This window comes from Gavialis gangeticus, unplaced genomic scaffold, assembly GCF_001723915.1.
Source record: "Gavialis gangeticus isolate Ggan-Ray unplaced genomic scaffold, GavGan_comp1, whole genome shotgun sequence".
Lineage (NCBI taxonomy): Eukaryota > Metazoa > Chordata > Crocodylia > Gavialidae > Gavialis > Gavialis gangeticus.
Genome location: NW_017729024.1, coordinates 101,810,957 through 101,829,401, shown reverse-complemented (window position 1 = coordinate 101,829,401; position 18,445 = coordinate 101,810,957). Strand labels below are relative to the sequence as shown.

The following is an 18,445-nucleotide window of genomic DNA, read 5'->3' as shown; positions in this document are numbered from 1 at the left end:
CTCAGGTCCCTTCCGAACCTAGAAACTATGAAACTATGAATTCATGGCAACTCTACAGACACTGAGTGAGTTGGATGCTGATACAGGTCATGAAGCCAGACATTTAGCCTGACAGACTGGTCAAGGGCACTGCCAAGGCTTAGGTGGTAAGGTATACCTCATGGCTCTTTTACAAGAAACCTGAAAGCTCATGAGGCCGTGCTAGGATATTCCAGCTAAAGTCCCTAAAGAAGCCAAGCACACCTGAAGTAGTGACTCCCTGCTCTTTCTCCCTTGGCAAGTGAAGGTTCATGAACTGTGCAGAGGGATATTATGTGAGCCTCCCACAGGCATACTGCACTGAATGCATGAACTAGTCTCTAAAAACAGTGGCTGAGCAGGACACACACCTTTTGAACTCTCTATGGGACCCAGCAGAGACTCAGGAATAACTAGAAGCAAGCAGCCCCAACTAATCTACAAGAAGAGAAACTAACTAGCTTGCTGACACAAGAGCTGATTCTGTTTAGCAGAAGAGTGAGAGGACGGAAGGGGAGAAACAGCATGCTCCTCTATATAGTGGGAACAGATCATGTCAACTCAGTTCAAGTGTGCTCCTGGACACAGCAGCAGACATTGCATTATGTGGTTCTTTAGCTCAACGCAAGAAGTGCCTTAAACCAACAGGGAACACACAGAGGTTGTTAAAGACCACCCTTAATTCACAGGTCAGAAACACAACAGAGGGTCCATTTGATTACATGTGAAAAGACTCTCTCATCAAAATGCATATTAGATGGTACATGACAGCAAACTTTCCAGTTTGCCTGCTTCTCTCTTTCACAAGAGAACCAGTTTTCATTTAAATGCCTTATATTTAAGCAATCTTATCTACCTGTTCACAAACCATGTTTATATATTTTTGTCTTTTTTTTTTTACCTGATTTGTGCCACAGTTTTTGCATGGTATAGTAATTTTGCCTGGCATTGGCTTTATAACAGCTGGTGCTTCGTGGTACTTTGGATAAGCTTTTGTCATGCAGTTGCTGATCTCTTTTGACCAAAGTGTGGCTTGAATCTTGATTCTTTCACATCCCTGAGATGAACAATAACTATGACCCTCCCGATTATATTTGGCTTGAAGATATAAGAACAGCAATCTAGACAAGGAAAAAAAATACATGTGACTGGATAGATAGTTGATGGGATAGATATTTACATAAAAAACTCTTTAGGACTTTTAATAAAGTGAATACAAAAAAAAAATCTCAGTTTTTCAGAAGTCAGAAACAAATACTTCTGTTTCCTAAGTCTACAGAACTACAAAATGTTCTCTCACAATCATTACTGAAGTAGGGAAACCTTTAATGATATACAGTAAAACTACTTACAATCATAATGATTGGTCAATTGTTATTTTCCACACACCTCAGAAGAAACCAAGTCATTGAAAAGAGTAATTTTTATACCATACATCTTAAATAAAGGTTCAAAAGTAGATTGATCATTTGGAAAATAACATAATCCGCCATTGATCGACAAAATGGCTGCACAAGAAGCAAGCAAATTTTAGAAAAGAGATTTATTTCCTTTACTACTGTGATTATTGTGCAAAAAGCATAATAACCGCATCCTACCTGGGAGAAACATAACGCTGGTAATAACTACAAGGATGCTTCAATAGATGCTTATCATGCCTGGATAGTGAAAAAGACCTAAATATCCAAAGGAAAAAACTGTGCTCATCTGTTTAGATAAACTAGTACACTAATCAGATTTTTAAAAAAATCTGACACTTCAACCCTAATACTTTGAGTGGAATCAAAATGAGATGATGCAAACAAACAAACAAACCCATGCTAAATGAGGCCTTGTTGCAGCTCAGGTATAACATTTTAAAAGTGGCTAAGTGATTTAGGAGGCTAATGACCATTTTTTAAGATTTATTCAACCTTAAATCCAAAAGCCACTTTTGAAAATAGGACCTAGGAGTTCCTGGATAATTTTGCTCCCTTCCCCATAGTCATAAACACAGGTTTGAGTTTCTTTTGGACAAAACAAGAATGTTCTCGAACTCTAATATTTATATTTAATAGACAAGTTATGGGTTGAAAGGTACCAACAGTGTGGTATTTGAGATACCACAGTTTCCGCCTATACTTGGAATAGGAAATAACTGTGGTAACTACAGTATCCATTGGGAAATGCTGACCTGAAGACAACTGCAGTTGTAATTACAAGTTACTTAAGTACTCTTCCAAACATTCATTGGTGCCCTACAATTTCTATCCCACAGGAACCTTCCTCATAAGCAGATGTCTCAAGACTACCAGACTAACAACTGTACAATTAAACAATGACAAAAATGTCCCGATTTTTTTATTCATCTATTTTAAAAATTACCCTGTGCTGTTGTCAAAATAAAACTTTTTCTCTGATCGATACTTCTTCAGTTCTGATATGGAAGATACAGCAGCATATTCTCCAATACTATAGAATCCAGATGCCCTTTGGAAGACATCAAACGTGACTTGAAAGGTTGTACCTGATGGATAACAAAGACCAACCCGGATCCATTCATTCCTGAAAACATAGGGAAACAAAATTGTTACAGATCATTCATTTGAATAAACTCTATGATGTTACGGTTCAGACTGTAAATAGGTTTAGAGATGTCGTAGTTACCTTTTAACAGATAATACAACAGGAAAAATGAAAATGTAGCAAATCTAATCATCAAATAGATGGCTTGCAACACTGTGTGAAAAATAACAACACCCATTATATCCCTCTGATAAAAGTTGTCACTTTTCCACTTTGAGATATTTTATTCTATTTGGGTGCCTCTTAAATGCCACCACATCAAACCATTTAAAATTTTATTCTGCACAGCTTCATGCAGTAATAAAACAACAATGAAAGTCTTCAAGACTTTTCTCCTGCAGAACACTTCATGTGTGACTTCATACAACTTTTGTTTCGTCTCCAGTTTATGCTATTGCTGTTAATGCATCTTATTTCATATAAAAGTCAAGTTCTTTTCTTATGCATGCATACTAATTCTGCCAGAGATGAGGTGAAAGCTGATATGCATTGAGGGTGACATACTTGTTAAAGTTAATGAGGTAAAGAAAAGTGGTTTGTGGAGCCTGTCCGTTCCAATGTATTGTATAGCCCTTCTGAAGCATCACTACTGGCTGGTACTGTTGAAAAGCAGCTCGCTGGTTAATGCCTCGAAGTGCCATGGGGCTGGTTGGGTATTCATCACGTACAATGGTCATAGTAAGATTCTGTGGGTTCCATGTCTGGATGTACACCTTAAAATATTATCCAGAAGGAAGAAAGGCTCAAATATTATCAGAGACAAAAACATATACTGATGGGGGGAGGGGGAAGAGGAGTTCATAAAGAGTATGAGCAAAACTACTACCAACCACAAGATAGAACCGAGTTAGGCACTGTGTGCAGATGACAGACATGACATGGTCTGGGAAAACTTATAATTTTAGTAGACAATACAGAAAGAAAGATGCATTTTTCCCTTTTTTTTTTTTTTTTAAACAGACACGAGAGAGAGCATGGTCAAATGACCTATATAAGATCACACACAGTTTGTGGCAGAATTGGGAAATAATCCCGGCAGATCAGGGGTTGGCAACTTACTGCCATTTGAACCAGCCTGTAGATGTGAGGCTTTGGTGGCATTAGGCAGTGGTTACTGTGCCAGCATGGAAAAAGGACAAGTTTATAGGCTCTCTCTCCATCACCCTGCTAGGCAGAAGCAGCAGCAGCAGCAGCTGGTCCTTATCCTGCCTGCCCGGCTGGCTCTTACCCAAACTGGGTAACTCTGCTCCTAAAAAGGTTACTGAACACTGCAGTAGATGAATTGGTGTTCAGGAAGCTCTTTTTCACATCTTAATGATAAGCTGACAAAACCCAGAATCCCAAAATACAAGAACATTCCCAGATTTATTTGCTATCGATATCAATAAATAAATTCACTACACAAATATTTTCTTTTGCTTGAAAACTTTTTATATCCTAAATCCCTATTGCCCCAGTCTCTAAATAGAGAGGTTGAATGTAAAATTAAGAGGATCAGTGTAAATTAACTTAAAAAAACCCTATAGAAATCAATTCCACAGTTTTAACAGGCTCTCTCATTAGGTCTTTTGACAACAGATTAAATATGGAATACACAAAAATACGCAATAGTTCTAACCTGTGCATACGTCCCACTGCAGATCACTCCGTTCCATTTTGTAACATTGATGCACTTTGGATGTCTGATCAAGTAATTATCCATTCTGCCAACATAAGTGTCTTTATATTCAGTCACAGAACCATCTAAATCATGGAATATTGAGTTCTTGTCACCATCCAACTCACCATCTTCAAACCAAGGACCAGGTTTTCCGAAGAAGACTTTCAAAGAAACCTGACAATAAAGGGGAAGTGAAACATTTCAATTCAGTTTCCTAAAACCAAATATAAGTCACTGTGCTATATTTACAACAAAGTGAAACCAATAAATATTTCCATGCTGAAACAAAGTTGCAAGTTTGGGAAATTATGAGCAGAACAAAAACTTTCTAACAAATACAATGTAACCTTGCAAAAACAGTTTGTAGTGGACATGTTTTTTTTCAACAAATAAATTATCAAAAATTTTGCAAGTATAACTAGGGTTGAACTACTTTCTGAATTTGCGTTACTACTTTTATTACTGGAAATTCATGACTTAAAGTGACCCAGGGGGATAAAAGAATTCTACTGAATATTAAAATACACATTTGCAGTGACTTGGTTTTGAGCTCAGAGAGCATCAAATCCAAACTAAAACCCTATCTACTCACAGCAATTCCTGCCTAAGCTGCAGCCACATCAAAGGCTTCACTCATAAGACTGATAGCCTAAGCTGAAAATAAGAGTTGCAGTTCCCAGCCTCAACAGAGGCTAGTGATTTTAGGAAGTTCAGACACCTTAGGCCTCATGTTTCCTTCAAAGAACTTCTGGATGGAAAAGACTTAAATCATCCTGTCAATTTACCTATCGGTACAGTGCATTTACTGAGATTTCATCAAGTTCAGTGTTATAGCACACTACATATAGAGCTTCTGTGTTTGCAGAAATGCCTGTACAAGCTAAGATGTTATTCACTGAAGACTGATATCGTGCTCCATTCCTAAAACCTTTTAGCTGAAATCTTTTCTTCTTTGAAACATGGGATTGTAACTTTAAATAAAGAGGGCAGCAAGCCAGGAGCACAGGCTGGCCATTAGGCAAAAGGAAAAACTCTGTGTGTGCCTGGGGAGCCACATGATCAAACGGGATGGAGCTTATAGACATATAATGTAGGCCATGAGGAAAGACAGGCAGTCTGGCTTTGCATACTGCAGGGAGTAGAGATCTAGGGAGAGAGGAGTGAAAGAGCCAGCCTGGCAAACACCAATAAGAGCTGGGAGGTGAGAGCCCCAAGGGAAGTAGGTAGAGCTTGAAGGGTGGCATAAACCCTGAGTGGGGAAGAGTCTTTGGTGAAAGCACTGTGTTTAAGTTGATCCCAGAGGACCGGGTTGTGGCTTTGGTGGTAGCATGGAAGACAATAGGGCATCTCATACAGAGTTCTGTAGAGGTCTGGGACTATAAGGGGGCTCAGCAACATGAGAACAACCTTGCTCAGGTCAGGGACCAAGGGAGATGAAGAGCCCAAAAGGGGCAGGACTAGAACTGGGGCTCAGATGCCAAGATCTGGGGCAGCTGGGCTATGGGAAGGACGCAGCCAGAGAAAAGGGACCAAAGCCGGGAGGGCTGAAGCCTCAACAAACGTTTGAGGCCTAAGGGAGCTAAGTGTTGCAGTAAGGTCAGGGGGCCCTCTAAAGTGTTCAGTTAACAACTGTGAGGCATAGGCATGGCTACAGGAAAGGATGGAAGTGGCAAATAAAGCTCATAAGGCACTTGGTGACCTATGGCACTGACAGGGCCAAATGGACGACAGTGTAGAGGCTCTATGGGGCAAAACAGACTGGCTGGTCACTTTGGAACCCTAGGGCAGCCTCCCTATACTCCATACGAAACATCAAAGTGTGGCGGGTGAGATTCAAGGAGGAGCCAGAGTGGGGCAGGAGTCACTGGTTCACCAGGAGGCATCATGGCCATCTTTGTGGCCAGGACCTTGCTACAGCAACAAACATGAAACAAGTCCTGCCCTCAGAAGATGCAAACACTTTCTGTTTGTATAAGCTTAGTTTTCATACATATTCTGCGAAGCATTGTTTAAACAATCCTCCATTGGCATGTATTTTAAAAAAATAAATACAGCTTTGTATTTAGAATCAATATTCAAAGAATGCGTCTTGGACCTGCCTGCACAGCTATTCACCTTGAGCTTCATGCCTCCCTATGCTCCAGAGCACAGCAACTGTGCAACAAGTGAATGTGAACTTTTTTTCTGTTTTCTGCAGAAAAGCTTCTCTATTCTTTACCAAAAATAAGGTACCTAAGTAACTCTTGCAACAAAACAAAAAAGGCAAGTAAGTTTCCAGGGTAGCAATATATAAGCATAACTTAATATAATTATCTATGAAAATAGGCTACTCAATGCATGGATTTCAAAGTTAGGTTTTTTTGTGACACTTGGCCAAAGCCTGTGTTGGAAACTTCAGTAAACAGGCACTTTTTAAAAAAGGATTTCCCATACTTCCAACTAGGTTCAAAGACAATACTTAAAACAAATTTCAGTACTCAAGTATCTGGCTGAAATAAGGAAGTTTAAAAATGTGGCAACAAAACAAAGGCTAGGTTTCAAACTTCAGAAGTACAGTTCACCTTCACTTCATGCAAAAGCTGTTCTTAGCTAATACTTAGTCTGAATCCCTACTTCTCAATCTTCATGTGGGATAGACCCCCAGAACTGGAATGCAAAATATGCATCACCTATCCTCCTAAGTGTTTGGGAACTGGCTAAGGCAGCCCAAGAGGTCTCTGGAGAAGCAGATTTCCCTTTTCCAGATGCCACTTCAAGTACCCCAGTGACTTCAGCTGGAGGGAACAGGACGCCATAGAAAAGACAACATAGGTGGAGTTAAAACAGAAGCAGACATGTTGTGGTACAGGATGGGGGAAATGAAAGGATATTGCTTCATATCTGTTCCAATGAAAGATAATCTGCATGGGAAACTGGAAGCACAACATACATTCTTCACTATTCCAAGTGCTCCTCCTTTCCTTGTTTTATCCCCAACTCACTGAAAGGAAATTTTGCAATAGGCTTACATTTGAACCAAACTTCACAAGAGAAATGTTGTTCTTAGGTGTCATCTGCCAGGAGTTCTTCATCAGGAACCCAATTGCACTGGTGAATCTATCAGGGGTTGGTACAAAGTTTGTGAATGTGCATTTGGTAAGATGAACAGGTCCATCATAAATCTGAAAGCCTCTGATTGGAAATGTCCTATTAAAAAAAATAAAACATTTAAGACACACAAGTACTCTACTTGTACCATTCAGGATCCCTGAGATATAACATTTTCTTGCGTTTTTCATCTTTAAGAATGCAGAGCTAAAAACAGATTCCAGAGTAGGATGTTATAAGTAAGGAAAATCTTGACTGTATTCAAATCTACACAGTACTAAGGGTGAGGCTCCTTTCTATTATTAGTGGGTATTACTACTGCCTGCAGCCTCACTTAACTCCCATCTCCTTCCTCTTACTTTGTAGTGTGCAGGAAAAGAGCTACTCCATAAGTGCCCACTGCACATGCTTAGATTTGCAGAGAACTCTAAACCAAATCTCTCCTACTTTTGTGAAACCAGGGTGGGATCTGGCAATGGGTAATAAGTCTTAAGCAGACCACTGAAAGAAGTGGAGAAGGTTCCTATATAAAAGGAAAATTGAGTTGGACTGGTTGCCATTATTAATTCCCACCTGGCATCCCAGTTTCCATAGCCATAGACTCTTCCTTCCTCTCCACCACACCCGATTGTTTTACAACTGATAGGGTCACAGGACATCAGCAATTGTTACTCATAGCAATTCAAGGTACTAGACTGGAAACAGACTTAAAAAGGCACAATTCAGCATGCCAGACAGTTTCTAGACGGTACAGAAATCAACTGCTGAACTGATTAAAATTCCTTTTTGTTACTAGATCAATAACAAATTTTTAACACTAATGTATCATTAGTGTTTCAGTTTCTGGTATAGCCAAAGTGTTATCTTGTTGTTGCTTATCAACTAACAAAGATTTATCAGGAAAAGAATGACCTAAGCCACTCCTTGTATTAAAAAGGTGTATCAACCACCGTTTGAGATCTTTCACCTCCCACAATACATAAAGAACAGAATAGAAGAACCAACTGTTTAAGCATAGATAAGAATATCATCTCAAGAAATAAAGAAGACACCCAAAATAAAGAGACACCCATTATTAGGAAATAGGTTCCTTGTTTCTCTCTCTTCCTGCAGTTTGCAGGCAGATGACAGCATTAGAAATGAGTTTCTATATAAATCACACAAAGAAACATTTTTGCACTGTGCAAGATGACAATAAATTAGTGGAGTAGTCCTAATGTAAATAATGGCTACCTTTCTTTTAGTGCAAAGGAATGTAATGTCTTGAGAATGGGTTAATTTCACAGTCCAGAAACTGAGAACTGCTTATTCTCAGAAGGAGACGGAATAAACAGAGGACTACAGGATGCAAGTCAATGCCAACAGTGTTAATTTTTGTGAGGTAAGTACTTGGTCATCAAGAATAAGGCTAAGAAGTTCAAACTAATAACAAATAGGCCTGAATGTAGTAATCTAACTATAATAATGTCTAGTCAATGCTTTTCTTGGCCAGATTCAAATGCTGGAATGGACTGAAAGATAGTATATCCTGTTATTAAGCCCCCAAGCCAATTTGTTTCCCCTCTGGCATGTTCAACATTAACATTGCATCACACAGAAAGTGGATACTTTAATTTTCAAATTTTTGCTGCTATTCCATTAGGCAAAAAGGGTACATTTTTGAAAAAGCATCTCTGTTTTGCCTGCTGAAACACTTACCGATTTCTAGGCAGGGTGCGATTTTTATTGTCTGTTCCTCCAGTTCCCCAGTATTTGTTTTGGCCACCCTGGATGCCATAGTTCTTGCTCTCGCCAATAAAAAGAGATTCTGATACTTCCTGGCTGGAACCTTCGTCACTTGGAAAACTTCCATCACTATAAAAAGCAAATCAAAGTTTACCTCTACTGCAGCAGAAAGTTATAAACATTTTACATTCAAGAAGATGCTACCATCTCTAATTTTTTTTTTTTTTTTACTGTTAACTGAATCAAAACAAGTTTTTTTTTTGTAAAGTACATTATAATAAATAAAGCAGTATATTTAATCTTTGATTTAAAAAAATAAAATCTTAGCCTTTAAACATGACAGTTAAGTGATGTAATGTAGACACCCGTGTGTGTGTACACACACACACATGCAGATGAGTATTAGATGTTCTCATTTCAGTACTTCAGTCATCCTTCAAGAACATATGTTCAATACACAAAGTCTTAAGGATTAACATTAACACTGCAAATCGGTCTAGTGAACCACTGATGACACTTAACACTCCACCATTATGATTTGATGCATCAAAGGGATTAAGCTGCAGTCCCCAGGCTCTTGCCAGGCTACTGTTCCACCCATTGCCCTGGCTGAAACAACAGATGGAGTCTCCAGGCTCCTTCTCCCTCCTTCAGCTTCTGCTTCCTGCTCAACCCAAGGGGGTATGGCAGTGCAGTGCAGCTTGTCTTGTCAAGCTGAGGGTGAGACCGGCGCCACATGAGCATGTGGTACAGCTGTGGGAGGGTGCATCCATGTGGGTGGCAATCCAGCAATCTTGGAGGGGTGGGAGCCTCCATATGGCATGTGGCTGGGGAGGCAGTGGCTTGCCCTGATAAGACCCTTCTGGTACAGCTCAGGGCTGTGTGGCCCTGGCCTTTTGGGAATTGGACATCCCTGTACCAAAGTATTAATTTTTGACCAACGACCAAAAGCAAAGATACAGTCCACTTCCAATTCTCTTGCCTTTAAAAAACAATGGAAATATAAGAGTGCCATGATATCACAGCCTTTGAAACACACCGACTTCCCATGATTTTACACACATTTTCAAAATTTCTAGATAAGCAAAATTGTATTAAGCTTTTTCCATGTTTTATCCTTAAAAGAGGTACTCACCTGGCAAATGTTAAACCTATTCCATTGTCAGAAAACCTACAAAAGAAAGTAATTTTAGCATAGAAAACTTCAACCCATTTATAAGAAAATGATATTATTTTCTCAAAGGGATAAAACAGATTGGCTTCAAAATGAATAGATATTGAAGAAATGGAAAGAAAAATTCAGATAATTTAATTGACAGCGATTATACTTACAGATGCTATGCATCTTAAAAGCTGTAAAATCATTTTTACATATTTTTAAAGTGGCAATATGATAGTTTCAGAGAAGCCTCAAATATCTTACACTCAAAATTATCTAAGTATTCCCTATGATTTCAATTAACTTTGAGTTAACTGTTTTCATTATGCAACTTTAAACCATTATTTGTCTTTCTATGCAATCCTGAGAACTTCATTTGATTCTACTTAGTGGAATGAGACACTTAAAGTCTCCATAGTTTAGCATGGATATTCTCTCATGACTCCATCTTAATGCATTTTTATAGATTTCACAATGCATATTTTTACTTAATTCTCCAGGCTTTTACACCCTTGTCCAGGAGGATGTCTTACAGGAGGCAGAACTATCTTTTGGACACCTACCCAGAGTTCTGAATGAGGATATCCCCTCCTCTGACCCAAGCCCCATGATCATTGTTTTTAAAAGCGATTAGTCTGTCAATCAGAGCAGCAACTCGCGGCTTCTCAGGGTCTGTGTTTTGATGAGGTCGAAACCTTGGAAAGAGGAAAAACAAGGCTTGAAATGAAAATATCTGAATTGGCTCCATGTATGGGAACACACATACAGTGCTGTAGTATATATCAAGACATAAACACTTGTACTCTTCAGAGGCAAAAACAGCATTCTGCAGCGTCCAACACAAAAGGAGAGCAGAGTCAAGCCAAAAGATGATGGAAACCAGAACTGCAACTTCACCAAGTGCATCTACAATTCTTCATTCTCATATCACAACTTCTCTAGGAATCTGATCACCATCTTCTTGGGAAGCAGAAAAACAGGGGAGCACAGACATCTGCCACGAGGGAATAGCACACAAATATTTGATAATTTTACACCCTTCACACACCTAATTTTACATCCCTCACCATTCTTCACACACCTTTCTTCACGTCTTTTATTCCCTCCTTAATCCTTGCAGCATTAATTCAGGGTTTGGAGGGAGAGAAAAGATGACAGCTGACCTTGGCAGGGCATGCAAGGCCACTTTTGCTACTGCAAACAGACAGCTAGAGGACTGGCTAATGACTGCTCCATCTTGGATCTCTCAAGCGAGATTGGTTTCGCAGAGTATTCTTTATCTGAGCAGAACTGACGTGTTTCTCCATGACTCAAGTCTGTGCTCCACAGTTTGCAACCAAGCCAGTCTCTTATGGAATGGTGGCTGGAAACTTTTTTGGTTTGTGGGAGCAACACAGAAACTCTTACCCAGAAGATCAGAGAAACAAGGAAGATGGAAGAAACTGCTGGTCAGACTAGTGGAAGCAGCCAGATGGAGATTTCATGAAAGCTTAAGGTATATTTCAAGAGCTATGGACAGTTTGCCAGTCAGATACACAAACTATGGCTAATAAGCATCAGATCAGACAACAGAACTCTATGAAGATTGCCTAAAAAGCTTTGTAAATATTTTCTTCCCACCCTACCTGGGAGAATTATTATAGTATATTAAAAATTAATTTCAAGTAAGTTAGAAAGACTTCTCACTGAATGACGCAATAAAAATCTTGTTCTTGTTTCACCAACAGTATTTAAAATTATCGAATATTTATATGATATGGTAAGTTCTTTCAGCAAGAGTTTGCACAGTCCTACACAAGTCATAAACTGTGTAATATAGGTATGGTCTTGTTGATCAAAGAAATGTAACGGATTCCAGAAGCAACAATCAAAACATTTTAAATTAATAAATAAATCAGGCAAGCGCTTATTATTTCAAGTTTCTGTCTGTATGACGACAAATGTATGATTTTAAATGCTACTTCCTCAAAGCTCTATAAGACACTTTTACTTGATAGCTGATGATTATTAGGTTTTTTGTACCAACATGCGATAGTTCCTAGCATACTATGTGTTAAACAGGAAGAACACTGTCTACCAGTATGGTTTTCTTCAGCTGCATCTATGTAACCTGCAGCATTGTGATCCTCATCTAATCTTCAATAACTATCCCCTTGCTACTATTGATCCTGAAACCATTACAAATATCTTACTAGAAAGTGGTTCCCAGACCTTTGTTCTTTTTGCTTCAGTAACATGTGCTCATCTTATAAATGTCAATTCCCACCCCCCAGCCTCCTTGGATATGAGATCTTTCTGCCAACATCCTTCTCCTAGTACACTTCCAAGCTCTCTTGCTCCCACAGCATGCATCCTGACTCCAGTTACTGATAATATTTAAGATCCTTCAAACTCTTTTAAGGAATTTATTCTAAATAAATTATGTTTTAAATCTACTAGGACTTTATGTCTTACTACCAAATCTTTCTTACACAGTTAAAAAAAAAAAAATCTCAGAGAGGTTCTGGTGTGGCCATGCTCCATTTCAGTCACTCTGGGTGTTTATACAAGTGCTCCACGAGTGAGGGAGGCAGCCATGGAGCGGAGGTGGCTCTCAGAGCTGCTCTAATTAAAGCACACAAAGCATCATGTGTATTAGTGTCCCCATGCTGAAAAATAGTGGCAAGGGTGCTTTAACTAACTAAGAGAGGCAATACTGGTGGTTGTAAGCACTTAAATTTTCCTCTGCCATCTGATATCCAACTGACTTTGTCTTTATCTATCCTGCCCTTCAAAATAAGTGATTGTGCATTTTCATCCCAGTTCCATCCACTTTTCTCGTACTCCAGCAAATACCAACACCTTTTCCCCAAAAACACACCTCAGAATTTTCCTTGACCTTAAGCTATGCTGCTAAAGTGTGTGTGGGTGTGCATGCACTCACGCGCACACACACGCACACACCCCATCAGAAGACTAAGACAAGAGTTTCAAAGGCTCAAAAGGCAACAAAAAGGATCAGCTTTCATGAAGTTGTGATTTCAGTTGAGCATTTCCTAGCACTATGTGCATTTTAAAGTCTTTCCTGCTAGGTACAGAACACTGACCTATGAGCTGGAAAGTCTAGCAAATCAAAAGATACTTTCAAAATGTAATTGAACTATAATAATATTGTAGCAGTGATGGTAAATTATGATGAAAAAGTGTTTGCTTCTGGGTGAGAAAGCCAGTACAAGACAAATGTACAGAAAGGGAAGGATTGTGAACATGCTGGGGGATGGGAGTGCAATTCAGAAGGCTCCTGAAAGACTGGAAAGCTAGACTGATGCTAACAGGATTAAGTTCAATGCTGACAAATGCAAGGTGCTACACTTCAGGAAGAGTAATCAAAAATACAGATACAAAGTGGATAATACCTGGTTGGATAGCAGCACTATTATGAAGGATCTTGGAGTCTTGATAGATTACAGACTCAATAAGTCTGCATCATAATGCAGCTGCACATAAAAGGCAGATATGATTTTGGGATGCATCAACAGAAACATTAGATCCAAGACATAGGAGGTAATAGTACCTAGCTACTTGGAACTGGTTAGGCTTCATCTGGAGAAGTGTGTGCAGTTCCAGGCTCCATATTGTAAGAAGGACATAAAAAAATTGGAGAGAGTTTAGAGGTGGGTAACAAGAATAATAAAGGGCTAAAGGAGCTGGGCACGTTCAGCTTGCAGAAAAAGGCGCTTAAGACAGGACATGGTAGCAGTCTTCAAAGGCCTGCCATAAAGGAGGGAGAGAGAGAGAGAGAGAGAGAGAGAGAGAGAGAGAGAGAGAGAGAAGACTTTCTTTCTTGCTGCAGAGAGGACATGGAACAATGGCTTGAAGTTGTAGCAAAGGAGATTTATATTGGGTACCAGGAAAAACTTCTTCACTGTTAGAACAGTGAGGCACTGGAACAGACTGCCTAGGAAAGCTGTGGACTCCTTATCACTGGAGGTGTTCACGAAGAGGCTGGATAGCCACTGGTTGGGAATGATATAGGTATAGCTATGTCTATGTTTTACTGTGGGTATCTCCCATGTTTCTGGGCTTTGCTGGTTCCTGCAGGGGCTCAGGAGGGAATTCTTCCTGCCTTGCCTGGTGCTACATGTATCAGGATTTTCTTAAGCCTTCCTCAGAGGCATTGGGTGTTGGCTGCAGCCAAGGCTGGGGATTTTGACTAGAGTGTACCAGTGCTCCTGCTGAGACTTAGAGCTAGAGGATGATGGCTTGAGGGTCTTGCCCCTCCGCTCAGGGTCACATTGATCACCCTATTTGGTATCAGGAAGGAATTTCACCCATGGGCAGATTGGTATGTACTGTGGAAGATTTTGCCTTCCTCTGTCATGGGGATGTGGTCCTCTGCATGGGAGCTCCTGAGTCTGTAATCTTAACCTTTTTTTTCTGCAGCAGGGCAATGTTTGCTGTGGTGGCCCAGCTTTACCTATGACAGCTTAGGGTTTTATGTCTTGTATTTCGTCAGAATTGACTGTGTAATTTTGCTAAGAGATTAGACAATGGATTTGTATAGGATGATTTGGATAAGGATGGTCCCTTCTCAGGTAAGGGGTTGGACTAGATGATCTCTGGGGGTCCTGACTGGCCCTATTTCTCTATAAGTCTATGAAGGACAGAAAACTGCTGGAACACAGCATGCTCCACTGATCCCAGAACACATGCATAGACAAGTATGAAGAACCATTATGTTTTATATTCTCCAGGTTGCAATCACTATAAATAAAAAAAAAATTACAACTAGGCCCTTTCCTTAATATTATTAAGCTCTGAACATTCTCAGAATTTAGATATTTTAGCATACATTTGGGAAAGGATTTTTTCTACCTTGCGTTGTTATCCAAACAAAGGTATTCCCTTGGATCCTCGGCACTGGCATTGGTGATTTTGACACCTTTATCAATCATTAATCCACCCTGAAATGAGCAAAAAGAGAAAAGTGATTACATTGTAGAGCCCCAACCCCTTCAACTAATTACCTGTCAAAATAAACCTGAAATGAAATTCTAAAATTGTTATGAGTTGATATATTTTTTTAAGGCAGAAGAGTAACAGCTTAAGAAAAATCAGTTTTAATAGTCTTTGTGGCTTTCATAGGCCTAAAAAAAATCATGAAAATAATATAGTTTAGAAATCATTTTAGTCGAATGTCCTGACAAACATTTATTGAGATTTTGGATGCATTTCCTGTATAAAAAAAATGCTGCTAACTGAAAATATTCTCGTGTGTACCAGTGATGGAGAGAATGATGGATGTTACTGCCATTTTTTTAATGCTTAAGTCTCAATTAACTTTGGTAGTAAAGGTGATCACTGGCTAAATATGCAACGAGCTTAAAAACTGGAAAATCTAATAAGCCATTATGAAATGTATATCTTCCTAACAAATTAATGTACGGGAGCTGAAAATGTCATTGCCACAGTCCAATGTGAATATTGTTACATATATACTTTTGGTGACTCTTAGCATTAAAGATATTAATATTAGTTTTTTGCTGTAATCTATTTTCCAATTTAATTATTTAATTACAGACAAAAAAGCTCAAATACTTGGTTATCCCTTTGACCAGGTTTAAAATCTTTAAAAAGGAACTATTTCCTTGGGCTTAAGCATCTCTAATACAAATTTCTCCATAAATGGCCCTTAATTCCCAAATAGAAGTCTCTAATACATGCCCCGTAAGAGTTGTGCTTCTATGCTGTGATAGTACTAGAGGTATTTTGGACAGTAACATTTACTATGGCAAAGTAAAGTGAAACACAACCAATTAAAACTCAAAGCCTCGTTTATAACCCAGATCAAAACATGTCATATTTAGAATGCAGACTTGACCGTCAGGGTGGAAACGCACATTGCTTTTGGTCATCTTTGTACCACTGTAAAAAAAAAGTGTTCTGGCAGCACAAAGCAACAGAAAATAGACATCTATACCTTATGTCACATCACAATATAGCTGTGACAAAAGGTATTGATAAATTGTTTTGCTTTATTTTGGCAGATATCCATTTATTTTATGGTGGGAGAACATGGGCACCCAGAGCTGCCCATACTCTTTTGCTGCTCCAGGCAGGCACTCCCAGGACCTAGGATACTCAGCAACTGCACACCCTGGGAACTCCTGCACAGGATTGGGGCCCCCCAAACCCTAGAAGTGTTTGTCCTGCTTTCCCCACTTCCAGAGACGGGCCATTGGCAATCTCCATGGCATGTCTCTGGAAGTGGGAACATTTTGCCCATTGTCCTGAAAGATCAATGGGTGGGACAACAGGCAAAGTGCGTTTCACCCAATAGAAAGTGTCAGCTGTGCTGGGATGCATCCCAGGACAGCTGATCTGGTTTATTTGATGACATCTATTTCAAGACTTAGAGAACTCTTACTAGGCCATCTTTAGGCTAAAATAGACAAAAACACCCAGTGATTTTGTAAGCACTGATTACAGAAAACAGGATAGCCTGCTTAAAATGTGCAAGCTTTCTTTGACAAAATATATTGGAAGGGCTTTCAGTGCATCAGAATTCCTATATCAGTACAAACTAGAATAAAAGAACTCTGATGATGGAGACTGACTGATGTACCATCTTTTCCAATCAAATACTGAGTCACTATAAAGAAATAATTCAAGTTTACTGTGCAAAAACAACCCTGAAACAACATCTCACTGCCAAACAAGCCCCTTGTTTAACTAAAGACCAGAGAGAGAAAGGGGGAGTTTGCTTCAAAACTCTCTCACATTCCTTCACTGTAAGCTTGCTGAGGGGAAAGAAGTTGCAGGGAAAAGGGAACCCTTTAGATCAAGGAAAAGCAAACAGGCCAGCTACAGAGAAGTTTGCTAGGGAAGGTCTGCTTGGAAAGAGAGGCACGAAGTGAGAGGCAGCAGATTAGAAGACCCAGAGACATGGCTGGAGGACTTCACAATCTCAGAGCCACAGTCACTTCCAGCTCCTTCTCTGCTTCCACCTATGAGGTGTCTGTCCAGGCAGGACCACACACCACTGAGGTTTCCACCCAGGTCCTGGTTTGGTGCTGCACAGACTGAGGTTTGCAGGTTCCTTCCAGTGTTAGCCAGGTAGGGAAGTGCCTGAAATGTGAGTGGTGTCTTCTGATGGTATCCCTCAGGGAGAAGGCAAGAGAGCTATAAGAGCAGGTATCAAAGCTCTGAAGCATCTTCCACTATGAGGAATTGATTCCATGCTGGAAGAAACCTCTAAGACTGTGGAGGAAGGACTACCAGAGGTGGTGCTAGAAAAAGGAAGAGTACACAGACTCCCAAGAAGGTGGAAGCTGGAAGTTTGTATCTTTTGGCAGCAAGAAGTCACAGTCATCCCCATATGTAGTGGTTTGCCTGGAGAACAGATATGGAGCACTACCAATGGAGGAGGAGTGCCAGGCCAGGAATCCCCAAGGTGGATGAAAGAACAGGTTAGGAACTATTTAGAAGAGCTGGATGTGTACAAGTTCATGGTGCTGGATGCAATGCATATGAGGGTGTTGAGGGAGTTGGTTGATGTGATTTCAGAGCTGCTGACCATCATCTTTGAAAACTCATGAAGATTGGGGGAGGTCCTGGATGATTGGAAAACAGCAAACATAGTGCCCATCTTTAAGAAAGGGAAGGCGGAGTATGCAGGGAATTATACACCAGTCAGCCTCATCTCAGTCCTCAGAAAAAATCATGGAGCAGGTCCTCAAGGGATCCATTTCTAAGCACTTGGAAAAGAAGAAGGTGATTAGGAACCTTCAGCATGGATTCACTAAGGGCAAGTCATGCCTGATCAACCTGATTGCCTTCTATGAAGAGATAACAGGGCTGTGTGAAGCTTTGGTCCCTGAATTGATTTGGCCCAATTCAGTGGCCGAATCTGCATAGAGTGAAAGGACCCTTTAATCTCTCTGAATCGAATTAAAACCCTCCAAATCGATTTGGAGATTCAGACATAGACACTGCTTTAAATGTTTTTTTCTATATACCTCAAGGTACCATGCAGCTCGTGAATGTTGTGATGCTGGGGCGGATGAAGCGTCCTACAGGAGCACGGGGGGTGCTCCACAGCACACTTGGCAGCAGACCAGAAGCACTTCTGGTCCACTTCTGGGTCTACCAGGGAGCATGCAGAGGATTCCCCCTGTGCCCCCCTGGCTCAACGACTGGTGCGGCACCTGGGGTTTCCCCACAGATGATCGCTGAACTGGGGCGGGTGGGGG

The 18,445-nt window shown here is 40.1% G+C and overlaps 1 protein-coding gene across 1 annotated transcript in view; it reads right to left on the bottom strand.

Moving 5' to 3' along the window:
* The window catches only part of TMEM2 (transmembrane protein 2), a 72,688-nt gene that overhangs the window by 6,803 nt on the left and 47,440 nt on the right, over nt 1–18,445 (bottom strand). Inside the window, exons 11-19 of the mRNA XM_019517466.1 lie at nt 15,069–15,157; nt 10,778–10,909; nt 10,191–10,226; nt 9,029–9,184; nt 7,252–7,429; nt 4,202–4,417; nt 3,088–3,296; nt 2,383–2,562; nt 920–1,139 (exon numbers count right to left, since the gene is read on the bottom strand). Coding sequence (XP_019373011.1) covers nt 920–1,139; nt 2,383–2,562; nt 3,088–3,296; nt 4,202–4,417; nt 7,252–7,429; nt 9,029–9,184; nt 10,191–10,226; nt 10,778–10,909; nt 15,069–15,157 — 1,416 coding nt within the window. The remainder of the gene's footprint in view (nt 1–919; nt 1,140–2,382; nt 2,563–3,087; nt 3,297–4,201; nt 4,418–7,251; nt 7,430–9,028; nt 9,185–10,190; nt 10,227–10,777; nt 10,910–15,068; nt 15,158–18,445) is intronic.